The 27502-nt window shown below is 50.6% G+C and overlaps 1 protein-coding gene across 1 annotated transcript in view; it reads left to right on the top strand.

The window, feature by feature from the left end:
• The window catches only part of tmem88a (transmembrane protein 88 a), a 55431-nt gene extending 33716 nt beyond the window's left edge, over positions 1-21715 (top strand). Inside the window, exon 2 of the mRNA XM_072493519.1 lies at positions 21393-21715. Within this exon, the coding sequence (XP_072349620.1) occupies positions 21393-21659 (267 nt within the window). The 3' untranslated portion in view covers positions 21660-21715. The remainder of the gene's footprint in view (positions 1-21392) is intronic.
• Positions 21716-27502: the final 5787 nt, after the last annotated feature.

Below are 27502 nucleotides of genomic sequence, written 5' to 3'. Positions count from 1 at the left end.
GTCACTCTGCGGTAACACTGCTGTAACTCTGCGGTAACTCTGCTGTAACTCTGCGATAAATCTTCTGTAACTCTGCTGTAACTCTGCTGTAACTCTGCTGTAACTCTGCTGTAACTCTGCTGTAACTCTGCGGGAACTCTGCGGGAACTCTGCGGTAAATCTTCTGTAACCCTGCTGTAACTCTGCTGTAACTCTGCTATAACTCTGCTGTTACTCTGCGGCAAATCTGCTGTATTTCTGCTGTAACTCTGCTGTAACTCTGCTGTAACTCTGCTATAACTCTGCTATAACTCTGCTGTTACTCTGCGGCAAATCTGCTGTAACTCTGCGGTAACTCTGCTGTAACTCTGCGGTAACTCTGCTGTAACTCTGCTGTAACTCTGCGGTAACTCTGCTGTAACTCTGCGGTAACTCTGCAGTAACTCTGCGGTAACTCTGCGTTAACTCTGCTCTAACTCGGCTGTAATTCGGTTGTAACTCGGCGGTAACTCTGCTGTAACTCTGCGGTAACTCTGCGTTAACTCTGCGGTAAATCTTCTGTAACTCTGCGGTAACTCTACTGTAACTCTGCGTTAACTCTGCGGTAAATCTTCGGTAACTCTGTGTTAACTCTGCGGTAACTCTGCTGTAACTCTACTGTAACTCTGCGGTATCTCTGCTTTAAATCTGCTGTAACTCTGCGGTAACACTGCGTTAATTCTGCGTTAACTCTGCTGTAACTCTGCCGTATCTCTGCGGTAACTCTGCGGTACTCAGCGGTTACTCTGCGGTAACTCTGCTGTAACTCTGCTGTAACTCTGCTACAACTCTGCGGTAAATCTTCTGTAACTCTGCTGTAATTCTGCGTTAACTCTGCGGTAACTCTGCTGTAACTCTGCGGTAACTCTGCGGTAACTCTGCGGTTACTCTGCTGTTTCTCTGCGGTAACTCTATTGTAACTCTATTGTAACTCTGCTGTAACTCTGCTGTAACTCTATGGAATCTATGGAATTCCTTGCCCAGTGAAGCAGTAGAGGCTCCTTCATTAAATGTTTTTACGATAAAGATAGATAGTTTTTTGAAGAATAAAGGGATTAAGGGTTATGGTGTTCGGGCCGGAAAGTGGAGCTGAGTCCACAAAAGATCAGCCATGATCTCATTGAATGGCGGAGCAGGCTCGAGGGGCCAGATGGCCGACTCCTGCTCCTAGTTCTTATGTTCTAACTCTGCGGAATCTCTGCGGTAACTCTGCTATAATGCTGCGGTAATTCTACGGTAACTCTGCTGTAACTCTGCTGTAACTCTGCTGTAACTCTGCTGTCACTCTGCTGTCACTCTGCTGTAACTCTGCGGTAACACTGCTGTAACTCTGCGGTAACGCTGCGGTAACGCTGCGGTAACGCTGCGGTAACACTGCTGTAACTCTGCGGTAACTCTGCGGTAACTCTGCTGTAACTCTGCGTTAAATCTGCTGTAACTCTGCTGTAACTCTGCTGTAACTCTGCTGTAACTCTGCTGTAACTCTGCTGTAAGTCTGCTGTAACTCTGCTGTAACTCTGCTGTAACTCTGCGGGAACTCTGCGGTAAATCTTCTGTAACCCTGCTGTATCTCTGCTGTAACTCTGCTATAACTCTGCTGTTACTCTGCGGCAAATCTGCTGTAACTCTGCGGTACCCCTGCTGTAACTCTGCTGTAACTCTGCGGTACCCCTGCTGTAACTCTGCTGTAACTCTGCTGTAACTCTGCTGTAACTCTGCGGTACCCCTGCTGTAACTCTGCTGTAACTCTGCGGTACCCCTGCTGTAACTCTGCGGTAACTCTGCTGTAACTCTGCGGTACCCCTGCTGTAACTCTGCTGTAACTCTGCTGTAACTCTGCGGTAACTCTGCAGTAACTCTGCAGTAACTCTGCGGTAACTCTGCGTTAACTCTGCTCTATCTCGGCTGTAATTCGGCTGTAACTCGGCGGTAACTCTGCTGTAACTCTGCGGTAACTCTGCGTTAACTCTGCGGTAAATCTTCTGTAACTCTGCGGTAACTCTACTGTAACTCTGCGTTAACTCTGCGGTAAATCTTCTATAACTCTGTGTTAACTCTGCGGTAACTCTGCTGTAACTCTACTGTAACTCTGCGGTATCTCTGCTTTAAATCTGCTGTAACTCTGCGGTAACACTGCGTTAATTCTGCGTTAACTCTGCTGTAACTCTGCCGTATCTCTGCGGTAACTCTGCTGTAACTCAGCTGTTATTCTGCGGTAACTCTGCGGTAACTCTGCTGTAACTCTGCGGTAACTCTGCGGTAACTCTGTGGTAACTCTGCAGTTACTCTGCGGTAACTCTGCGGTAACTCTGCGGTAACTCTGTTGTCACTCTGCTGTCACTCTGCGGTAACTCTGCTGTTACTCTGCGGTAACGCTGCGGTTACTCTGCTGTAAATCTGCTGTAACTCTATTGTAACTCTGCTGTAAATCTGCGGTAACTCTGCGTTAACTCTGCTGTAACATTGCTGTAACATTGCTGTAACATTGCTGTAACTCTGCGGTAACTCTGCGGTAACTCTGCTGTAAATCTGCTGTAAATCTGCTGTAACTCTGCTGTAACTCTGCTGTAACTCTGCGGTAACTCTACAGTAACTCTGCTGTAACTCTGCTGTAAATCTGCTGTAAATCTGCTGTAACTCTGCTGTAACTCTGCTGTAACTCTGCTGTAACTCTGCTGTAACTCTGCTGTAACTCTGCTGTAACTCTGCTGTAACTCTATTGTAACTCTGCGGTAACTCTGCTGTTACTCTGCTGTAACCCGGCTGTAACTCTTCGGTAACTCTGCGGTAACTCTGCGGTAACTCTGCGGTAACTCTGGAGTAACATTGCGGTAACTCTCCGGTAACTCTGCTGTAACTCTGCGGTAACTCTGCGGTAACTCTGGGGTAACATTGCGGTAACTCTCCGGTAACTCTGCTGTAACTCTGCGGTTACTCTGAGGTAACTCTCCGCTAACTCTGCGGTTACTCTGCGGTTACTCTGCTGTTACTCTGCGGTAACTCTATTGTAACTCTGCTGTAACTCTGCTGTAACTCTGCTGTAACTCTATGGAATCTATGGAATTCCTTGCCCAGTGAAGCAGTAGAGGCTCCTTCATTAAATGTTTTTACGATAAAGATAGATAGTTTTTTGAAGAATAAAGGGATTAAGGGTTATGGTGTTCGGGCCGGAAAGTGGAGCTGAGTCCACAAAAGATCAGCCATGATCTCATTGAATGGTGGAGCAGGCTCGAGGGGCCAGATGGCCTACTCCTGTTCCTAGTTCTTATGTTCTAACTCTGCGGAATCTCTGCGGTAACTCTGCTATAATGCTGCGGTAATTCTACGGTAACTCTGCTGTAACTCTGCTGTAACTCTGCTGTAACTTTGCGGTAACTCTGCTGTCACTCTGCGGTAACACTGCTGTAACTCTGCGGTAACTCTGCTGTAACTCTGCGATAAATCTTCTGTAACTCTGCTGTAACTCTGCTGTAACTCTGCTGTAACTCTGCGGGAACTCTGCGGTAAATCTTCTGTAACCCTGCTGTAACTCTGCTGTAACTCTGCTATAACTCTGCTGTTACTCTGCGGCAAATCTGCTGTATTTCTGCTGTAACTCTGCTGTAACTCTGCTGTAACTCTGCTATAACTCTGCTGTTACTCTGCGGCAAATCTGCTGTAACTCTGCGGTAACTCTGCTGTAACTCTGCGGTAACTCTGCTGTAACTCTGCTGTAACTCTGCGGTAACTCTGCTGTAACTCTGCGGTAACTCTGCAGTAACTCTGCGGTAACTCTGCGTTAACTCTGCTCTAACTCGGCTGTAATTCGGTTGTAACTCGGCGGTAACTCTGCTGTAACTCTGCGGTAACTCTGCGTTAACTCTGCGGTAAATCTTCTGTAACTCTGCGGTAACTCTACTGTAACTCTGCGTTAACTCTGCGGTAAATCTTCGGTAACTCTGTGTTAACTCTGCGGTAACTCTGCTGTAACTCTACTGTAACTCTGCGGTATCTCTGCTTTAAATCTGCTGTAACTCTGCGGTAACACTGCGTTAATTCTGCGTTAACTCTGCTGTAACTCTGCCGTATCTCTGCGGTAACTCTGCGGTACTCAGCGGTTACTCTGCGGTAACTCTGCTGTAACTCTGCTGTAACTCTGCTACAACTCTGCGGTAAATCTTCTGTAACTCTGCTGTAATTCTGCGTTAACTCTGCGGTAACTCTGCTGTAACTCTGCTGTAACTCTGCGGTAACTCTGCGGTAACTCTGCGGTTACTCTGCTGTTTCTCTGCGGTAACTCTATTGTAACTCTATTGTAACTCTGCTGTAACTCTGCTGTAACTCTATGGAATCTATGGAATTCCTTGCCCAGTGAAGCAGTAGAGGCTCCTTCATTAAATGTTTTTACGATAAAGATAGATAGTTTTTTGAAGAATAAAGGGATTAAGGGTTATGGTGTTCGGGCCGGAAAGTGGAGCTGAGTCCACAAAAGATCAGCCATGATCTCATTGAATGGTGGAGCAGGCTCGAGGGGCCAGATGGCCGACTCCTGCTCCTAGTTCTTATGTTCTAACTCTGCGGAATCTCTGCGGTAACTCTGCTATAATGCTGCGGTAATTCTACGGTAACTCTGCTGTAACTCTGCTGTCACTCTGCTGTCACTCTGCGGTAACGCTGCGGTAACGCTGCGGTAACGCTGCGGTAACACTGCTGTAACTCTGCGGTAACTCTGCGGTAACTCTGCTGTAACTCTGCGTTAAATCTGCTGTAACTCTGCTGTAACTCTGCTGTAACTCTGCTGTAACTCTGCTGTAACTCTGCTGTAACTCTGCTGTAAGTCTGCTGTAACTCTGCTGTAACTCTGCTGTAACTCTGCGGGAACTCTGCGGTAAATCTTCTGTCACCCTGCTGTATCTCTGCTGTAACTCTGCTATAACTCTGCTGTTACTCTGCGGCAAATCTGCTGTAACTCTGCGGTACCCCTGCTGTAACTCTGCTGTAACTCTGCGGTACCCCTGCTGTAACTCTGCTGTAACTCTGCTGTAACTCTGCTTTAACTCTGCGGTACCCCTGCTGTAACTCTGCTGTAACTCTGCGGTACCCCTGCTGTAACTCTGCGGTAACTCTGCTGTAACTCTGCGGTACCCCTGCTGTAACTCTGCTGTAACTCTGCGGTAACTCTGCAGTAACTCTGCAGTAACTCTGCGGTAACTCTGCGTTAACTCTGCTCTATCTCGGCTGTAATTCGGCTGTAACTCGGCGGTAACTCTGCTGTAACTCTGCGGTAACTCTGCGTTAACTCTGCGGTAAATCTTCTGTAACTCTGCGGTAACTCTACTGTAACTCTGCGTTAACTCTGCGGTAAATCTTCTATAACTCTGTGTTAACTCTGCGGTAACTCTGCTGTAACTCTACTGTAACTCTGCGGTATCTCTGCTTTAAATCTGCTGTAACTCTGCGGTAACACTGCGTTAATTCTGCGTTAACTCTGCTGTAACTCTGCCGTATCTCTGCGGTAACTCTGCTGTAACTCAGCTGTTATTCTGCGGTAACTCTGCGGTAACTCTGCTGTAACTCTGCGGTAACTCTGCGGTAACTCTGCGGTAACTCTGCAGTTACTCTGCGGTAACTCTGCGGTAACTCTGCGGTAACTCTGTTGTCACTCTGCTGTCACTCTGCGGTAACTCTGCTGTTACTCTGCGGTAACGCTGCGGTTACTCTGCTGTAAATCTGCTGTAACTCTATTGTAACTCTATTGTAACTCTGCTGTAAATCTGCGGTAACTCTGCGTTAACTCTGCTGTAACATTGCTGTAACATTGCTGTAACATTGCTGTAACTCTGCGGTAACTCTGCGGTAACTCTGCTGTAAATCTGCTGTAAATCTGCTGTAACTCTGCTGTAACTCTGCTGTAACTCTGCGGTAACTCTACAGTAACTCTGCTGTAACTCTGCTGTAAATCTGCTGTAAATCTGCTGTAACTCTGCTGTAACTCTGCTGTAACTCTGCTGTAACTCTGCTGTAACTCTGCGGTAACTCTGCTGTAACTCTGCGTTAAATCTGCTGTAACTCTGCTGTAACTCTGCTGTAACTCTGCTGTAACTCTGCTGTAAGTCTGCTGTAAGTCTGCTGTAACTCTGCTGTAACTCTGCTGTAACTCTGCTGTAACTCTGCGGGAACTCTGCGGTAAATCTTCTGCAACCCTGCTGTAACTCTGCTGTAACTCTGCTGTAACTCTGCTATAACTCTGCTGTTACTCTGCGGCAAATCTGCTGTATCTCTGCTGTAACTCTGCTGTAACTCTGCTATAACTCTGCTGTTACTCTGCGGCAAATCTGCTGTAACTCTGCGGTAACTCTGCTGTAACTCTGCGGTACCCCTGCTGTAACTCTGCTGTAACTCTGCTGTAACTCTGCGGTAACTCTGCAGTAACTCTGCGGTAACTCTGCGGTAACTCTGCGTTAACTCTGCTCTATCTCGGCTGTAATTCGGCTGTAACGCGGCGGTAACTCTGCTGTAACTCTGCGGTAACTCTGCGTTAACTCTGCGTTAACTCTGCGGTAAATCTTCTGTAACTCTGCGGTAACTCTGCTGTAACTCTGCTATAACTCTGCGGTAAATCTTCTGTAACTCGGCGGTAACTCTGCTGTAACTCTGCGGTAACTCTACTGTAACTCTGCGGTAACTCTACTGTAACTCTGCGTTAACTCTGCGGTAAATCTTCTATAACTCTGTGTTAACTCTGCGGTAACTCTGCTGTAACTCTACTGTAACTCTGCGGTATCTCTGCTTTAAATCTGCTGTAACTCTGCGGTAACACTGCGTTAATTCTGCGTTAACTCTGCTGTAACTCTGCCGTATCTCTGCGGTAACTCTGCGGTAACTCTGCGGTAACTCTGCGGTAACTCAGCGGTTACTCTGCGGTAACTCTGCGGTAACTCTGCGGTAACTCTGCTGTAACTCTGCTACAACTCTGCGGTAAATCTTCTGTAACTCTGCTGTAATTCTGCGTTAACTCTGCGGTAACTCTGCGGTAACTCTGCGGTAACTCTGAGGTTACTCTGCTTTTTCTCTGCGGTAACTCTGCGGTAACTCTGCGGTAACTCTGCTGTAACTCTGCGGTAACTCTGCGGTAACTCTACTGTAACTCTACTGTAACTCTACTGTAAATCTGCGGTATCTCTACTTTAACTCTGCTGTAACTCTGCGGTAAATCTGCGGTAACTCTGCTGTAACTCTGCTGTAACTCTGCGGTAACTCTGCGGTAACTCTGCGGTAACTCTCCGGTAACTCTGCTGTAACTCTTCGGTAACTCTGCGGTAACTCTGCTGTAACTCTGCGGTAACTCTGCAGTAACTCTGCGGTAACTCTGCGTTAACTCTGCTCTAACTCGGCTGTAATTCGGCTGTAACTCGGCGGTAACTCTGCTGTAACTCTGCGGTAACTCTGCGTTAACTCTGCGGTAAATCTTCTGTAACTCTGCGGTAACTCTACTGTAACTCTGCGTTAACTCTGCGGTAAATCTTCTGTAACTCTGTGTTAACTCTGCGGTAACTCTGCTGTAACTCTACTGTAACTCTGCGGTATCTCTGCTTTAAATCTGCTGTAACTCTGCGGTAACACTGCGTTAATTCTGCGTTAACTCTGCTGTAACTCTGCCGTATCTCTGCGGTAACTCTGCGGTAACTCTGCGGTACTCAGCGGTTACTCTGCGGTAACTCTGCTGTAACTCTGCTGTAACTCTGCTACAACTCTGCGGAAAATCTTCTGTAACTCTGCTGTAATTCTGCGTTAACTCTGCGGTAACTCTGCGGTAACTCTGCTGTAACTCTGCGGTAACTCTGCGGTAACTCTGCGGTTACTCTGCTGTTTCTCTGCGGTAACTCTATTGTAACTCTGCTGTAACTCTGCTGTAACTCTGCTGTAACTCTATGGAATCTATGGAATTCCTTGCCCAGTGAAGCAGTAGAGGCTCCTTCATTAAATGTTTTTACGATAAAGATAGATAGTTTTTTGAAGAATAAAGGGATTAAGGGTTATGGTGTTCGGGCCGGAAAGTGGAGCTGAGTCCACAAAAGATCAGCCATGATCTCATTGAATGGCGGAGCAGGCTCGAGGGGCCAGATGGCCGACTCCTGTTCCTAGTTCTTATGTTCTAACTCTGCGGAATCTCTGCGGTAACTCTGCTATAATGCTGCGGTAATTCTACGGTAACTCTGCTGTACCTCTGCTGTAACTCTGCTGTCACTCTGCTGTCACTCTGCTGTCACTCTGCGGTAATGCTGCGGTAACGCTGCGGTAACACTGCTGTAACTCTGCGATAAATCTTCTGTAACTCTGCTGTAACTCTGCTGTAACTCTGCTGTAACTCTGCTGTAACTCTGCTGTAACTCTGCGGGAACTCTGCGGTAAATCTTCTGTAACCCTGCTGTAACTCTGCTGTAACTCTGCTATAACTCTGCTGTTACTCTGCGGCAAATCTGCTGTATCTCTGCTGTAACTCTGCTGTAACTCTGCTATAACTCTGCTGTTACACTGCGGCAAATCTGCTGTAACTCTGCGGTAACTCTGCTGTAACTCTGCGGTACCCCTGCTGTAACTCTGCTGTAACTCTGCTGTAACTCTGCTGTAACTCTGCTGTAACTCTGCGGTAACACTGCGTTAATTCTGCGTTAACTCTGCTGTAACTCTGCCGTATCTCTGCGGTAACTCTGCGGTAACTCTGCGGTAACTCAGCGGTTACTCTGCGGTAACTCTGCTGTAACTCTGCTGTAACTCTGCTACAACTCTGCGGTAAATCTTCTGTAACTCTGCTGTAATTCTGCGTTAACTCTGCGGTAACTCTGCTGTAACTCTGCGGTAACTCTGCGGTAACTCTGCGGTAACTCTGCTGTTTCTCTGCGGTAACTCTGCGGTAACTCTGTGGTAACTCTGCTGTAACTCTGCGGTAACTCTGCGGTAACTCTACTGTAACTCTACTGTAACTCTGCTGTAAATCTGCGGTATCTCTACTTTAACTCTGCTGTAACTCTGCGGTAAATCTGCGGTAACTCTGCTGTAACTCTGCTGTAACTCTGCTGTAACTCTGCGGTAACTCTGCGGTAACTCTGCGGTAACTCTCCGGTAACTCTCCGGTAACTCTCCGGTAACTCTTCGGTAACTCTGCGGTAACTCTGCTCTAACTCGGCTGTAATTCGGCTGTAACTCGGCGGTAACTCTGCTGTAACTCTGCGGTAACTCTGCGTTAATTCTGCGTTAACTCTGCTGTAACTCTGCGGTATCTCTGCGGTAACTCTGCGGTAACTCAGCGGTTACTCTGCGGTAACTCTGCTGTAACTCTGCTGTAACTCTGCTACAACTCTGCGGTAAATCTTCTGTAACTCTGCTGTAACTCTGCGGTAACTCTCCGGTAACTCTACTGTAACTCTGCGTTAACTCTGCGGTAAATCTTCTGTAACTCTGTGTTAACTCTGTGTTAACTCTGCGGTAACTCTGCTGTAACTCTACTGTAACTCTGCGGTAACACTGCGTTAATTCTGCGTTAACTCTGCTGTAACTCTGCCGTATCTCTGCGGTATCTCTGCGGTAACTCTGCGGTAACTCTGCGGTAACTCAGCGGTTACTCTGCGGTAAATCTTCTGTAATTCTGCAGTAACTCTGCGTTAACTCTGCGGTAACTCTGCGGTAACTCTGCGGTAACTCTGCGGTAACTCTGCGGTAACTCTGCGGTAACTCTGCTGTTACTCTGCTGTTTCTCTGCGGTAACTCTGCGGTAACTCTGCGGTAACTCTGCGGTAACTCTGCGGTAACTCTGCTGTAACTCTGCGGTAACTCTACTGTAACTCTACTGTAACTCTACTGTAAATCTGCGGTATCTCTACTTTAACTCTGCGGTAAATCTGCTGTAACTCTGCTGTAACTCTGCGGTAACTCTGTGGTAACTCTGCGGTTACTCTGCGGTTACTCTGCGGTAACTCTGCGGTAACTCTGCGGTACCTCTCCGGTAACTCTGCGGTAACTCTGCGGTAACTCTGCTGTAACTCTACGGTAACTCTGCGGTAACTCTGCTGTAACTCTGCGGTAACTCTGAGGTAACTCTACGGTAACTCTGCGGTAACTCTGCTGTAACTCTGCTGTAACTCTTCGGTAACTCTGCTGTAACTCTGCGGTAACTCTGCGGTAACTCTGCGGTAACTCTGCTGTAACTCTGCTGTATCTCTGCCCCAAACTCTGCTGTAATTCTGCGGTAACTCTGCGGTAACTCTCCGGCAACTCTGCGGTAACTCTGCGGTAACTCTCGGGTAACTCTGCGGTAACTCTGCGGTAAACTCTGCGGTAACTCTGCGGTAACTCTGCTGTAACTCTGCGATAAATCTTCTGTAACTCTGCTGTAACTCTGCGGTAACTCTGCGGTAACTCTCGGGTAACTCTGCGGTATCTCTGCTTTAACTCTGCTGTAACTCTGCTGTAAGTCCGCTGTAACTCTGCGGTAACTCTGCTGTAAATCTGCTGTAACTCTGCTGTAACTCTGCGGTAACTCTGCGGTAAATCTTCTGTAACTCTGCTGTAACTCTGCTGTAACTCTGCTATAACTCTGCTGTTACTCTGCGGCAAATCTGCTGTATCTCTGCTGTAACTCTGCAGTAACTCTGCTATAACTCTGCTGTTACTCTGCGGCAAATCTGCTGTAACTCTGCGGTAACTCTGCTGTAACTCTGCGGTAACTCTGCTGTAACTCTGCGGTAACTCTGCAGTAACTCTGCGGTAACTCTGCGTTAACTCTGCTCTAACTCGGCTGTAATTCGGCTGTAACTCGGCGGTAACTCTGCTGTAACTCTGCGGTAACTCTGCGTTAACTCTGCGGTAAATCTTCTGTAACTCTGTGTTAACTCTGCGGTAACTCTGCGGTAACTCTGCTGTAACTCTGCGGTAACTCTGCTGTAACTCTACTGTAACTCTGCGGTATCTCTGCTTTAAATCTGCTGTAACTCTGCGGTAACACTGCGTTAATTCTGCGTTAACTCTGCTGTAACTCTGCGGTATCTCTGCGGTATCTCTGCGGTAACTCTGCGGTAACTCTGCGGTAACTCTGCGGTAACTCTGCGGTAACTCAGCGGTAACTCAGCGGTTACTCTGCGGTAACTCTGCTGTAACTCTGCTGTAACTCTGCTACAACTCTGCGGTAAATCTTCTGTAACTCTGCTGTAATTCTGCGTTAACTCTGCGGTAACTCTGCGTTAACTCTGCGGTAACTCTGCGGTAACTCTGCGGTAACTCTGCTGTAACTCTGCTGTAACTCTGCGGTAACTCTGCTGTAACTCTGCGGTAACTCTGCTGTAACTCTGCTGTAACTCTGCGGTAACTCTACTGTAACTCTACTGTAAATCTGCGGTATCTCTGCTTTAACTCTGCGGTAAAGCTGCTGTAACTCTGCTGTAACTCTGCTGTAACTCTGCTGTAACTCTGCTGTAACTCTGCTGTAACTCTGCGGTAACTCTGCGGTAACTCTGCTGTAACTCTGCGGTAACTCTGCGGGAACTCTGCGGTAACTCTACGGTAACTCTGCGGTAACTCTGCGGTAACTCTGCTGTAACTCTGCTGTAACTCTGCTGTATCTCTGCCCCAAACTCTGCTGTAACTCTGCTGTAACTCTGCGGTAACTCTGCTGTAACTCTGCGGTAACTCTGCGGTAACTCTGCGGTAACTCTGCGGTTACTCTCGGGTAACTCTGCGGTAACTCTGCGGTAACTCTGCTGTAACTCTGCGATAAATCTTCTGTAACTCTGCGGTAACTCTGCGGTAACTCTGCGGTAACTCTGCTGTAACTCTGCGGTAACTATCGGGTTACTCTGCTGTTACTCTGCGGTAACTCTATTGTAACTCTGCTGTAACTCTATGGAATCTATGGAATTCCTTGCCCAGTGAAGCAGTAGAGGCTCCTTCATTAAATGTTTTTACGATAAAGATAGATAGTTTTTTGAAGAATAAAGGGATTCGGGGATATGGTGTACGGGCCGGAAAGTGGAGCTGAGTCCACAAAAGATCAGCCATGATCTCATTGAATGGCGGAGCAGGCTCGAGGGGCCAGATGGCCGACTCCTGCTCCGAGTTCTTATGTTCTAACTCTGCGGGAACTCTGCGGAATCTCTGCGGTAACTCTGCTATAATGCTGCGGTAATTCTACGGTAACTCTGCTGTAACTCTGCTGTCACTCTGCTGTCACTCTGCGGTAACACTTCTGTAACTCTGCTGTAACTCTGCTGTAACTGCTATAACTCTGCTGTTACTCTGCGGCAAATCTGCTGTACCTCTGCTGTAACTCTGCTATAACTCTGCTGTTACTCTGCGGCAAATCTGCTGTAACTCTGCGGTAACTCTGCTGTAACTCGGCGGTAACTCTGCTGTAACTCTGCGGTAACTCTGCGTTAACTCTGCGGTAAATCTTCTGTAACTCTGCGGTAACTCTACTGTAACTCTGCGTTAACTCTGCGGTAACTCTGCGGTATCTCTGCTTTAAATCTGCTGTAACTCTGCGGTAACACTGCGTTAATTCTGCGTTAACTCTGCTGTAACTCTGCCGTATCTCTGCGGTATCTCTGCGGTAACTCTGCGGTAACTCTGCGGTAACTCTGCGGTAACTCAGCGGTTACTCTGCGGTAACTCTGCTGTAACTCTGCTACAACTCTGCGGTAAATCTTCTGTACCTCTGCTGTAATTCTGCGTTAACTCTGCGTTAACTCTGCGGTAACTCTGCGGTAACTCTGCGGTAACTCTGCGGTAACTCTGCGGTAACTCTGCTGTTACTCTGCTGTATCTCTGCGGTAACTCTGCGGTAACTCTGCTGTAACTCTGCGGTAACTCTACTGTAACTCTACTGTAACTCTACTGTAAATCTGCGGTATCTCTGCTTTAACTCTGCTGTAACTCTGCGGTAAATCTGCGATAACTCTGCGGTAACTCTGCGGTAACTCTGCTGTAACTCTTTGGTAACTCTGCTGTAACTCTGCGGTAACTCTACGGTAACTCTGCTGTTACTCTGATGTATCTCTGCCCCAAACTCTGCTGTAACTCTGCTGTAACTCTGCTGTAACTCTGCTGTAACTCTGCTGTAACTCTGCGGTAACTCTGCTGTAACTCTGCTGTAACTCTGCGGTAACTCTGCTGTAACTCTGCGGTAACTCTGCGGTAACTCTGCGGTAACTCTGCTGTAACTCTGCTGTAACTCTGCGGTAACTCTGCGGTAACTCTGCGGTAACTCTCGGGTAACTCTGCGGTAACTCTGCGGTAACTCTGCGGTAACTCTGCGATAAATCTTCTGTAACTCTGCTGTAACTCTGCTGTAACTCTGCTGTAACTGCGGTAACTCTGCTGTAACTCTGCTGTAACTCTGCTGTAACTCTACTGTAACTCTGCGGGAACTCTGCGGTAAATCTTCTGTAACTCTGCTGTAACTCTGCTGTAACTCTGCTATAACTCTGCTGTAACTCTGCGTTAACTCTGCGGTAACTCTGCGGTATCTCTGCTTTAAATCTGCTGTAACTCTGCGGTAACTCTGCGGTAACACTGCGTTAACTCTGCTGTAACTCTGCCGTATCTCTGCGGTATCTCTGCGGTAACTCTGCGGTAACTCTGCTACAACTCTGCGGTAAATCTTCTGTACCTCTGCTGTAATTCTGCGTTAACTCTGCGGTAACTCTGCGGTAACTCTGCGGTAACTCTGCGGTAACTCTGCTGTAACTCTGCGGTAACTCTGCTGTAACTCTGCGGTAACTCTGCGGTAACTCTGCGTTAACTCTGCTCTAACTCGGCTGTAATTCGGCTGTAACTCGGCGGTAACTCTGCTGTAACTCTGCGGTAACTCTGCGTTAACTCTGCGGTAAATCTTCTGTAACTCTGCGGTAACTCTACTGTAACTCTGCGTTAACTCTGCGGTAAATCTTCTGTAACTCTGTGTTAACTCTGCGGTAACTCTGCTGTAACTCTACTGTAACTCTGCGTTAACTCTGCGGTAAATCTTCTGTAACTCTGTGTTAACTCTGCGGTAACTCTGCGGTAACTCTGCGGTTACTCTGCTGTTTCTCTGCTGTTTCTCTGCGGTAACTCTGCGGTAACTCTGCTGTAACTCTGCTGTAACTCTGCGGTAACTCTACTGTAACTCTACTGTAAATCTGCCTTATCTCTGCTTTAACTCTGCGGTAAATCTGCGGTAAATCTGCTGTAACTCTCCGGCAACTCTGCTGCAACTCTTCGGTAACTCTGCGGTAACTCTGCGGTAACTCTGCTGTAACTCTGCTGCAACTCTGCTGTATCTCTGCCCCAAACTCTGCTGTAACTCTGCTGTATCTCTGCTGTAACTCTGCGGTAACTCTGCTATAACTCTGCTGTAACTCTGCGGTAACTCTGCGGTAACTCTGCGGTAACTCTGCTGTATCTCTGCCCCAAACTCTGCTGTAACTCTGCTGTAACTCTGCTGTAACTCTGCTGTAACTCTGCGGTAACTCTGCGGTAACTCTGCGGTAACTCTGCGGTTACTCTCGGGTAACTCTGCGGTAACTCTGCGGTAACTCTGCGGTAACTCTGCTGTAACTCTGCGATAAATCTTCTGTAACTCTGCGGTAACTCTGCGGTAACTCTGCGGTAACTCTGCTGTAACTCTGCGGTAACTCTCGGGTTACTCTGCTGTTACTCTGCGGTAACTCTGCTGTAACTCTGCTGTAACTCTGCTGTAACTCTATGGAATCTATGGAATTCCTTGCCCAGTGAAGCAGTAGAGGCTCCTTCATTAAATGTTTTTACGATAAAGATAGATAGTTTTTTGAAGAATAAAGGGATTAAGGGTTATGGTGTTCGGGCCGGAAAGTGGAGCTGAGTCCACAAAAGATCAGCCATGATCTCATTGAATGGCGGAGCAGGCTCGAGGGGCCAGATGGCCGACTCCTGCTCCTAGTTCTTATGTTCTAACTCTGCGGAATCTCTGCGGTAACTCTGCTATAATGCTGCGGTAATTCTACGGTAACTCTGCTGTAACTCTGCTGTCACTCTGCTGTCACTCTGCTGTCACTCTGCTGTCACTCTGCTGTCACTCTGCTGTCACTCTGCTGTCACTCTGCGGTAACGCTGCGGTAACACTGCTGTAACTCTGCTGTTACTCTGCGGCAAATCTGCTGTATCTCTGCTGTAACTCTGCTGTAACTCTGCTTTAACTCTGCGGTAACTCTGCTGTAACTCTGCTGTAACTCTGCGGTAACTCTGCTGTAACTCTGCTGTAACATCTGCGGTAACTCTGCGGTAACTCTGCGGTAACTCTGCGTTAACTCTGCTCTAACTCGGCTGTAATTCGGCTGTAACTCGGCGGTAACTCGGCGGTAACTCTGCTGTAACTCTGCGGTAACTCTGCGTTAACTCTGCGGTAAATCTTCTGTAACTCTGCGGTAACTCTACTGTAACTCTGCGTTAACTCTGCGGTAACTCTGCGGTAACTCTGCTGTAACTCTTCGGTAACTCTGCTGTAACTCTGCTGTAACTCTGCGGTAACTCTACGGTAACTCTGCGGTAACTCTGCGGTAACTCTGCTGTAACTCTACGGTAACTCTGCTGTAACTCTGATGTATCTCTGCCCCAAACTCTGCTGTAACTCTGCTGTAACTCTGCTGTAACTCTGCTGTAACTCTGCGGTAACTCTGCTGTAACTCTGCGGTAACTCTGCGGTAACTCTGCTGTAACTCGGCTGTAACTCTGCGGTAACTCTGCTGTAACTCTGCTGTAACTCTGCGGTAACTCTGCGGTAACTCTCGGGTAACTCTGCGGTAACTCTGCGGTTACTCTGCTGTTTCTCTGCGGTAACTCTGCGGTAACTCTGCTGTAACTCTGCTGTAACTCTGCGGTAACTCTACTGTAACTCTACTGTAAATCTGCCTTATCTCTGCTTTAACTCTGCGGTAAATCTGCGGTAAATCTGCGGTAAATCTGCTGTAACTCTCCGGCAACTCTGCTGCAACTCTTCGGTAACTCTGCGGTAACTCTGCGGTAACTCTGCTGTAACTCTGCTGCAACTCTGCTGTATCTCTGCCCCAAACTCTGCTGTAACTCTGCTGTATCTCTGCTGTAACTCTGCGGTAACTCTGCTATAACTCTGCTGTAACTCTGCGGTAACTCTGCGGTAACTCTGCGGTAACTCTGCTGTAACTCTGCTGTATCTCTGCCCCAAACTCTGCTGTAACTCTGCTGTAACTCTGCGGTAACTCTGCGGTAACTCTGCGGTAACTCTGCGGTTACTCTGCGGTTACTCTCGGGTAACTCTGCGGTAACTCTGCGGTAACTCTGCGGTAACTCTGCTGTAACTCTGCGATAAATCTTCTGTAACTCTGCGGTAACTCTGCGGTAACTCTGCGGTAACTCTGCTGTAACTCTGCGGTAACTCTCGGGTTACTCTGCTGTTACTCTGCGGTAACTCTGCTGTAACTCTGCTGTAACTCTGCTGTAACTCTATGGAATCTATGGAATTCCTTGCCCAGTGAAGCAGTAGAGGCTCCTTCATTAAATGTTTTTACGATAAAGATAGATAGTTTTTTGAAGAATAAAGGGATTAAGGGTTATGGTGTTCGGGCCGGAAAGTGGAGCTGAGTCCACAAAAGATCAGCCATGATCTCATTGAATGGCGGAGCAGGCTCGAGGGGCCAGATGGCCGACTCCTGCTCCTAGTTCTTATGTTCTAACTCTGCGGAATCTCTGCGGTAACTCTGCTATAATGCTGCGGTAATTCTACGGTAACTCTGCTGTAACTCTGCTGTAACTCTGCTGTCACTCTGCTGTCACTCTGCGGTAACGCTGCGGTAACACTGCTGTAACTCTGCGGTAACTCTGCGGTAACTCTGCTGTAACTCTGCGTTAAATCTGCTGTAACTCTGCTGTAACTCTGCTGTAACTCTGCTGTAACTCTGCTGTAAGTCTGCTGTAACTCTGCTGTAACTCTGCTGTCACTCTGCTGTCACTCTGCTGTCACTCTGCTGTCACTCTGCGGCAAATCTGCTGTATCTCTGCTGTAACTCTGCTATAACTCTGCTGTTACTCTGCGGCAAATCTGCTGTAACTCTGTGGTAACTCTGCTGTAACTCTGCTGTAACTCTGCGGTAACTCTGCTGTAACTCTGCTGTAACATCTGCGGTAACTCTGCGGTAACTCTGCGGTAACTCTGCGTTAACTCTGCTCTAACTCGGCTGTAATTCGGCTGTAACTCGGCGGTAACTCGGCGGTAACTCTGCTGTAACTCTGCGGTAACTCTGCGTTAACTCTGCGGTAAATCTTCTGTAACTCTGCGGTAACTCTACTGTAACTCTGCGTTAACTCTGCGGTAACTCTGCGGTAACTCTGCTGTAACTCTTCGGTAACTCTGCTGTAACTCTGCGGTAACTCTGCGGTAACTCTACGGTAACTCTGCGGTAACTCTGCGGTAACTCTGCTGTAACTCTACGGTAACTCTGCTGTAACTCTGATGTATCTCTGCCCCAAACTCTGCTGTAACTCTGCTGTAACTCTGCTGTAACTCTGCTGTAACTCTGCTGTAACTCTGCTGTAACTCTGCGGTAACTCTGCTGTAACTCTGCTGTAACTCTGCGGTAACTCTGCTGTAACTCTGCTGTAACTCTGCGGTAACTCTGCTGTAACTCTGCGGTAACTCTGCGGTAACTCTGCGGTAACTCTCGGGTAACTCTGCGGTAACTCTGCGGTAACTCTGAACAAAGAACAAAGAACAAAGAAATGTACAGCACAGGAACAGGCCCTTCGGCCCTCCAAGCCCGTGCCGACCATACTGCCCGACTAAACTACAATCTTCTACACTTCCTGGGTCCGTATCCTTCTATTCCCATCCTATTCATATATTTGTCAAGATGCCCCTTAAATGTCCCTATCGTCCCTGCCTCCACTACCTCCTCCGGTAGAGAGTTCCAGGCACCCACTACCCTCTGCGTAAAAAACTTGCCTCGTACATCTACTCTAAACTTTGCCCCTCTCACCTTAAACCTATGCCCCCTAGTAATTGACCCCTCTACCCTGGGGAAAAGCCTCTGACTATCCACTCTGTCTATGCCCCTCATAAATTTGTATACCTCTATCAGGTCGCCCCTCAACCTCCTTCGTTCCAGTGAGAACAAACCGAGTTTATTCAATCGCTCCTCATAGCTTATGCCCTCCATACCAGGCAACATTCTGGTAAATCTCTTCTGCACCCTCTCTAAAGCCTCCACATCCTTCTGGTAGTGTGGCGACCAGAATTGAACACTATACTCCAAGTGTGGCCTAACTAAGGTTCTATACAGCTGCAACATGACTTGCCAATTCTTATACTCAATGCCCCGGCCAATGAAGGCAAGCATGCCGTATGCCTTCTTGACTACCTTCTCCACCTGTGTAGCCCCTTTCAGTGATCTGTGGACCTGTACTCCTAGATCTCTTTGACTTTCAATACTCTTGAGGGTTCTACCATTCACTGTATATTCCCTACCTGCATTAGCCCTTCCAAAATGCATTACCTCACATTTGTCCAGGTTAAACTCCATCTGCCATCTCTCCGCCCAAGTCTCCAGACAATCTAAATCCTGCTGTATCCTCAGACAGTCCTCATCGCTATCCGCAATTCCACCAACCTTTGTGTCGTCTGCAAACTTACTAATCAGACCAGTTACATTTTCCTCCAAATCATTTATATATACTACAAAGAGCAAAGGTCCCAGCACTGATCCCTGTGGAACACCACTGGTCACAGCCCTCCAATTAGAAAAGCATCCCTCCATTGCTACCCTCTGCCTTCTATGGCCTAGCCAGTTCTGTATCCACCTTGCCAGTTCACCCCTGATCCCGTGTGACTTCACCTTTTGTACTAGTCTACCATGAGGGACCTTGTCAAAGGCCTTACTGAAGTCCATATAGACAACATCTACTGCCCTACTCTGCTTTAACTCTGCGATAAATCTTCTGTAACTCTGCTGTAACTCTGCTGTTACTCTGCTGTAAGTCTGCTGTAACTCTGCGGTAACTCTGCGGTAACTCTGCTGTAACTCTGCTGTAACTCTGCTGTAACTCTACTGTAACTCTGCGGGAACTCTGCGGTAAATCTTCTGTAACTCTGCTGTAACTCTGCTGTAACTCTGCTATAACTCTGCTGTAACTCTGCGGTAACTCTCGGGTAACTCTGCGGTAACTCTGCGGTAACTCTGCTGTAACTCTGCTGTGACTCTGCTGTAAGTCTGCTGTAACTCTGCGGTAACTCTCGGGTTACTCTGCGGTAAATCTTCTGTACCTCTGCTGTAATTCTGCGTTAACTCTGCGTTAACTCTGCGGTAACTCTGCGGTAACTCTGCGGTAACTCTGCGGTAACTCTGCTGTTACTCTGCTGTTACTCTGCTGTTACTCTGCTGTTTCTCTGCGGTAAATCTGCTGTAACTCTGCGGTAACTCTGCTGTAACTCTGCGGTAACTCTGCGGTAACTCGGCTGTAATTCGGCTGTAACTCGGCGGTAACTCTGCTGTAACTCTGCGGTAACTCTGCGTTAACTCTGCGGTAAATCTTCTGTAACTCTGCGGTAACTCTACTGTAACTCTGCGTTAACTCTGCGGTAAATCTTCTGTAACTCTGTGTTAACTCTGCGGTAACTCTGCTGTAACTCTACTGTAACTCTACTGTAACTCTGCGGTATCTCTGCTTTAAATCTGCTGTAACTCTGCGGTAACACTGCGTTAATTCTGCGTTAACTCTGCTGTAACTCTGCCGTATCTCTGCGGTATCTCTGCGGTATCTCTGCGGTAACTCTGCGGTAACTCTGCGGTTACTCTGCGGTAACTCTGCGGTAACTCTGCTGTAACTCTGCTGTAACTCTGCTACAACTCTGCGGTAAATCTTCTGTAACTCTGCTGTAATTCTGCGTTAAATCTGCGGTAACTCTGCGGTAACTGCGGTAACTCTGCGTTAACTCTGCGGTAACTCTGCGGTAACTGTGCTGTAACTCTGCGGTAACTCTGCGGTAACTCTGCTGTTACTCTGCTGTTTCTCTGCGGTAACTCTGCGGTAACTCTGCGGTAACTCTACTGTAACTCTACTGTAAATCTGCGGTATCTCTGCTTTAACTCTGCGGTAAATCTGCGGTAAATCTGCTGTAACTCTGCTGTAAATCTGCGTTAACTCTGCGGTAACTCTGCGGTAACTCTGCGGTAACTCTGCGGTAAATCTGCTGTAACTCTGCTGTAAATCTGCGGTAACTCTGCGGTAACTCTGCGGTAACTCTGCAGTAACTCTTCGGTAACTCTGCGGTAACTCTGCGGTAACTCTGCTGTTACTCTGCTGTTTCTCTGCGGTAACTCTGCGGTAACTCTGCGGTAACTCTGCGGTAACTCTGCTGTAACTCTGCTGTAACTCTGCGGTAACTCTACTGTAACTCTACTGTAACTCTACTGTAACTCTGCGGTATCTCTGCTTTAACTCTGCGGTAAATCTGCGGTAAATCTGCTGTAACTCTCCGGCAACTCTGCTGTAACTCTGCTGTAACTCTTCGGTAACTCTGCGGTAACTCTGCTGTAACTCTGCGGTAACTCTACGGTAACTCTGCTGTAACTCTGCGGTAACTCTGCTGTAACTCTGCGGTAACTCTGCTGTAACTCTCGGGTAACTCTGCTGTAACTCTGCTGTAACTCTGCGGTAACTCTGCGGTAACTCTGCGGTAACTCTGCTGTAACTCTGCGGTAACTCTGCTGTAACTCTGCTGTAACTCTGCGGTAACTCTGCGGTAACTCTCGGGTAACTCTGCGGTAACTCTCCGGTAACTCTGCGGTAACTCTGCGGTAACTCTCGGGTAACTCTGCGGTAACTCTGCTGTAACTCTGCGGTAACTCTGCTGTAACTCTGCGGTAACTCTCGGGTAACTCTGCGGTAACTCTGCGGTAACTCTCGGGTAACTCTGCTGTAACTCTGCGGTAACTCTCCGGTAACTCTGCGGTAACTCTGCGGTAACTCTCGGGTAACTCTGCGGTAACTCTGCGGTAACTCTGCGGTAACTCTGCGGTAACTCTGCTGTAACTCTGCGGTAACTCTGCGGTAACTCTGCGGTAACTCTGCTGTAACTCTGCGGTAACTCTGCGGTAACTCTGCGGTAACTCTGCGGTAACTCTCGGGTAACTCTGCGGTAACTCTGCTGTAACTCTGCGGTAACTCTACGGTAACTCTGCTGTAACTCTGCTGTAACTCTGCGGTAACTCTGCGGTAACTCTCGGGTAACTCTCGGGTAACTCTGCGGTAACTCTGCGGTAACTCTGCGGTAACTCTCGGGTAACTCTGCGGTAACTCTCGGTAACTCTGCGGTAACTCTGCGGTAACTCTGCGGTAACTCTGTCCTCTGTCACTTGCAGGTTCTGAATTCCCAGGCCGCCCACTGTCAGGAGGTTTTGAACGATAACAGCTCCACGGCGCTGATGGTGGTGGGTTTTGTGTTGGTCACTCCGTTGGCAGTCCTGGCTCTGGCTGCTTACTGCCGGCTCGCCCGTCACCTCCAACTGGGCCTGTGCTTCATCCCCTACAGCAAGGCAGTTTACCGGAACCTTCCAGCCTCCCACTACCAGGGGACAGGCCTCTGCTGCCTCAGGACAGCAAACACCACCAGGAAAGTCTGGGTGTAGCCGCCGTCTGTCGCCAACGGGATGGGCGCGTGTGTGGGGGGTGGGGAGCAGAGGTGGAGGCGTTTACCATGGGGGTGGGGGGAGGGGGGGAGACTGTACCATTACTGACAGGAGGTGATGGGGGCGGGGAGTGGGGTCTGTACTATTACTGACTGGGGGGGGAAAGACGGGGTCTGCACCATTACTGACGGGGGGGCGGGGGGTAGGGTGGAACTGTACCATTACTGACGGGATGGGGGGATTGGGGTCTGCACCATTACTGACAGTGGGAGAGAGGGGGGGCTGTACCATTACTAACGGGAGGGGGGGGTAATTGTACCATTACTGAGGGGAAGGGGTGGGGCGGGGCCTGTACCATTGCTGACAGGGGGGAAGGGAGGTCTGCACCATTACTGACGGGGGGGAGGGAGGTCTGTAAGAAAGAGACCAATAAATATTTGATTCTTCCATCCACCATTACCCCTCCTGGCCCAGGAATGTGCGACACTTGATGGGGCCCCGCCCGTCCTCTGGTGCCTCAACCGGGCGCCCTGTTGGCTGTTCAACTGCATAAGGCATCATCTGTAACCCAGAGTACACGATTCTGACACGTGCCTGCGATCGGCCCGATCCTGGGGGACTACACCACCCTCTCTCCTGGTGAGGGGGATGGGGAGGGGGAGAGAGCCAGAATGGGACCCTTGGATACACAACCCCCCCAGTAGCAGCGAGGCCCCTCTGCAACACAGGAGGGGACCATTCAGCCCGCTCTGCTTGTGCAAACACTTTGATAGATCGACCCAATTAGTGCCAAATGCTCTCGCTCACTCCCGACTATTCCAGCGACACGTCCCGATTAATTCCCCAATTCCTCCCTTTTTGTCCGTTTCTGTTGAATCCGCTTCCGTCGCCCCTTCAGGCAGCGCCTTCTCGGTCATAACAACTCGCTGGGTGCAAATTCTCCTCATCTCCCCCTCTGGTTAAGAGCACAAGGCCTCAAGGAACAGGAGTGGAGGCCGTTCGGCCCCTCTATTCCGCTCCACCGTTCAATAGGATCACGGCTGATGTGACGTTCCTCACTTCCACCTCCCTGCCGTGTCGCCTGGAACCCCCGATCCTCTTCAATCTGTGTTCCTCCCCACCCCCACCACTGGTTACCCACTGGTCTGCCCGTCTGCCCCGGCCCGTCTGCCCTGGCCCGTCTGCCCCGGCCCGTCTGCCCCGGCCCGTCTGCCCCGTCTGCCCCGTCCCGTCTGCCCCGTCTGCCCCGGCCCGTCTGCCCCGGCCCGTCTGCCCCGTCTGCCCCGTCCCGTCTGCCCCGTCTGCCCCGGCCCGTCTGCCCCGGCCCGTCTGCCCCGGCCCGTCTGCCCCGGCCCGTCTGCCCCGGCCCGTCTGCCCCGGCCCGTCTGCCCCGGCCCGTCTGCCCCGGCCCGTCTGCCCCGGCCCGTCTGCCCCGGCCCGTCTACATCGGCCCGTTTGCCCCGGCCCGTCTGCCCCGTCTGCCCCGGCCCGTCTGCTCCGGCCCGTCTGCCCCGGCCCGTCTGCCCCGGCCCGTCTGCCCCGGCCCGTCTACATCGGCCCGTTTGCCCCGGCCCGTCTGCCCCGGCCCGTCTGCCCCGGCCCGTCTGCCCCGGCCCGTCTGCCCCGGCCCGTCTGCCCCGGCCCGTCTGCCCCGGCCCGTCTGCCCCGGCCCGACACACACACACATTCCCGTCTAGAGCATGAACGTAGACTACAAACAGCGAGGGACCCGGCCCCCATCCCTGCGCAACACCACTGGACACTGGGGGGGGGGGGGGGGGCGGGATTCTCCAATCCCGCGGCAGAGAGTCCATGCCGTTTTACGACGGGGTGAAGGGGCCGCTCCGACGTCCAATTCTGGTCCCTCCAGCACGGGGCTGGAGCGGTTCACGCAGATCCCGGCGCGAATTCCGCGCGTGTGCACAGCGGCTCCCTCAACGTGCCGGCCCCGACGCAACACGGCGCAGGAGTACAGGGGCCGGCGGGTAGGAAAGGAGGCCCCCAGCCACAGGCCCGGATCGCGGGCCAGGCCACGTCGGAGTGACCCAAACCGGGAATCGAACCTGGGACCCTGGAGCTGTGAGGCCACAGTGCTAACCACTGTGCTACCCTGGGCTCTCACCTTCTGGATCAGTCTCCCGTGCGAGACCTTGTCAAAACCCTTACTGAAGTCCAGGTAGACTACATCAACCACACTACCCTCATCTACACACCGAGTCACCTCCTCGAAAAACTCAGTCCCATCTGTTAGACATGATCGTTTCCTGACAAAGCCACGCTGACCATCCTGGATTAATCAGAGCCTTTCCAAATGGAGATTCATTCCCTCCCTCAGAATTTGTTCCAATATTTTCCCGACTGCTGAAGTTAGACTCACTAGCCTGTAATTTCCTGGTTTATCCCTGCCATGGTTACTGAATAATGGCACCGCATTGGCTATCCCCCAGGCCTCGGGCCCCTCTCCTGTGACCAGGCCGCCAGGAGAAAAAGCATAAATCGCCCAATTCTGCTCAATTTCATTGAACGTTTTGATTTATTTGGTGACATGATTAACGCAGGACGAGGGTGAAAAACCTTCAGGACCTGTTCCCTTTCTGATCGGTCGAGGGAAGGCGATGTGGGGGGGGGGGGGGCGGGGGGAGCTAGGCCCAGTTAGAGTTAGTGGCCTGCCTGTTGAACTGGAGGCTTCCCGGCGACGGGCTCTCCTGGGCTGAAGACGAGATCAGGAGCTGGGAATGAGGGTCTGGAGCGGACATTCTCGAGCCTCTGAGGGAGCGAGGCTCAGAGTTGGAGATTGAGGGTTCTCACCAACAGCCCCAGAGCGGCGACGGGGGACGTTGACATCGCGGGGGGGGGGGGGCGGTGCTGGAACACTAATCGTGAAGGGGGTGGGGACCTCTGACCGTTTGACGATAATCCATTGGAGGGTGGATACAGAGCGCGATCCATGACCCTTGGCCAAGCCGCGACCGTGCTCCGTGTTGTCCACCGATTCTCTCGCCGGTCTGACGGGGTGGTCATCCCCATGGCAACTGATTGTTATAGAAACCCACTGCAAATAAAGGAAGCTTGTTAACACAAAGATGACGTGTCCTGTTTCCCTCGGCACTGCGGAGGGGTTAACGGTGAGCCCAGGAAGTCCAGGCCGTTGTCGGGAGCGGCCCGCGTTGTCACGGAGATGGGTTGGCTCTTCTGAGGTCCACTGAAAAGGCCAAAGTGGAGATTGGAAGATTTGTGTTGGGTCAGGGTGGGGTGGCTAAGGGACCAGGGAAACCTACAAATGGAGTTAAGATACAGGCCAGCCCCTGATCTAACTGAAGGGTTTGACAGGCTCCGGGGACAGGAAGGCCTCCTCTTGCTTCAATGCACAATGTCATCCCTCAAAGGGTTTCATTTGCTTTTGCAGTTAATACTGAACTGCCCCCAACCCTCGGTCAGAAGACCATGGACCCATAATCCAGGCCGACACGCCCAGGGTCAGTACTGAGGGAGTGCCGCACTGACAGAGGGTCAGTACTGAGGGAGCCCCGCACTGTCAGAGGGTCAGTACTGAGGGAGTGCCGCACTGTCAGAGGGTCAGTACTGAGGGAGTGCTGCACTGTCAAAGGGTCAGTACTGAGGCAGTGCCGCACTGTCAGAGGGTCAGTATTGAGGGTGTGCTGCACTGTCAGAGGGTCAGTACTGAGGGAGTGCTGCACTGTCAGAGGGTCAGTACTGAGGGAGTGCCGCACTGTCAGAGGGTCAGTACTGAGGGAGTGCTGCACTGTCAGAGGGTCAGTACTGAGGGAGTGCCGCACTGTCAGAGGGTCAGTGCTGAGGGAGTGCCGCACTGTCAGAGGGTCAGTACTGAGGGAGTGCCGCACTGTCAGAGGGTCAGTACTGAGGGAGTGCTGCACTGTTAGAGGGTCAGTACTGAGGGAGTGCCGCACTGTCAGAGGGTCAGTACTGAGGGAGTGCTGCACTATCAGAGGGTCAGTACTGAGGGAGTGTTGCACTGTCAGAGGGTCAGTACTGAGGGAGCGCTGCACTGTCAGAGGGTCAGTACTGAGGGAATGCCGCACTGTCAGAGCGTCAGTACTGAGGGAGTGTTGCACTGTCAGAGGGTCAGTACAGAGGCAGTGCCGCATTGTCAGGGGGTCAGTACTGAGGGAGTGCTGCACTGTCAGAGGGTCAGTACTGAGGGATTGCTGCATTGTCAGGGGGTCAGTACTGAGGGAGTGCTGCACTGTCAGAGGGTCAGTACTGAGGGAGTGCTGCACTATCAGAGGGTCAGTACTGAGGGAGTGCCGCACTGTCAGAGGGTCAGTACTGAGGGAGTGCCGCACTGTCAGAGGGTCAGTTCTGAGGGAGTGCCGCACTGTCAGAGGGTCAATACTGAGGGAGTGCCGCACTGTCAGAGGGTCAGTTCTGAGGGAGTGCCGCACTGTCAGAGGGTCAGTACTGAGGGAGTGCCGCACTGTCAGAGGGTCAGTACTGAGGGAGTGCCGCACTGTCAGAGGGTCAGTACTGAGGGAGTGCCGCACTGTCAGAGGCTCAGTACTGAGGGAGTGCCGCACTGTCAGAGGGTCAGTACTGAGGGAGTGCTGCACTGTCAGAGGGTCAGTACTGAGGGAGTGCCGCACTGTCAGAGGGTCAGTACTGAGGGAGTGCCGCACTGTCTGAGGGTCAGTACTGAGGGAGTGCCGCACTGTCAGAGGGTCAGTACTGAGGGAGTGCTGCACTGTCAGAGGGTCAGTACTGAGGGAGTGCCGCACTGTCAGAGGGTCAGTACTGAGGGAGTGCTGCACTGTCAGAGGGTCAGTACTGAGGGAGTGCCGCACTGTCAGAGGGTCAGTACTGAGGGAGTGCTGCACTGTCAGAGGGTCAGTGCTGAGGGAGTGCCGCACTGTCAGAGGGTCAGTACTGAGGGAGTGCTGCACTGTCAGAGGGTCAGTGCTGAGGGAGTGCCGCACTGTCAGAGGGTCAGTGCTGAGGGAGTGCCGCACTGTCAGAGGATCAGGACTGAGGGAGTGCCGCACTGTCAGAGGGTCAGTACTGAGGGAGTGCCGCACTGTCAGAGGGTCAGTACTGAGGGAGTGTTGCACTGTCAGAGGGTCAGTACAGAGGTAGTGCCGCATTGTCAGGGGGTCAGTACTGAGGGAGTGCTGCACTGTCAGAGGGTCAGTACTGAGGGAGTGCTGCACTGTCAGGGGGTCAGTACTGAGGGAGTGCTGCACTGTCAGAGGGTCAGTACTGAGGGAGTGCTGCACTGTCAGAGGGTCAGCACTGAGGTAGCTCTGGGGAGATTCAGAACCGCAGGAGCCCATCTTCTTGTCATATCCCTGCTGAGGGCATCACGGCAGCACAAGTGGATAGCACTGTGGCAAAACAACGCCAGGGTCCCAGGTTCGATTCCCGGCTTGGGTCACTGTCTGTGCGGAGTCTGCACGTTCTCCCCGTGTCTGCGTGGGTTTCCTCCGGGTGCTCCGGTTTCCTCCCACAGTCCAAAGATGTGCAGGTTAGGGTGGATTGGCCACGATAAATTGCCCTTCTTGTCCAAAATTGCCCTTGGTGTCCAAAAAGGTTAGGAGGGGTTATTGGGGATAGGGTGGAAGTGAGGGCTTAAGTGGGTCGGTGCAGACTCGATGGGCCGAATGGCCTCCTTCTGCACGGTCTGTTCTGTGATATGACTCTTTGAAAGATAAATCGACATTTTCAAATTCCCAACTTTCTTTCTAAATCCATCCCTGGCTTCACCCATTCTCCCTATCTCTGTACCCTCTCCAACCCCCAACCCCTCCCTATCTCTGTACCCTCTCCAACCCCCAACACCTCCCTATCTCTGTACCCTCTCCAACCCCCAA

Source organism: Scyliorhinus torazame, chromosome 31, assembly GCF_047496885.1.
Source record: "Scyliorhinus torazame isolate Kashiwa2021f chromosome 31, sScyTor2.1, whole genome shotgun sequence".
NCBI lineage: Eukaryota > Metazoa > Chordata > Chondrichthyes > Carcharhiniformes > Scyliorhinidae > Scyliorhinus > Scyliorhinus torazame.
This window is presented reverse-complemented; position numbering and strand designations above follow the sequence as displayed.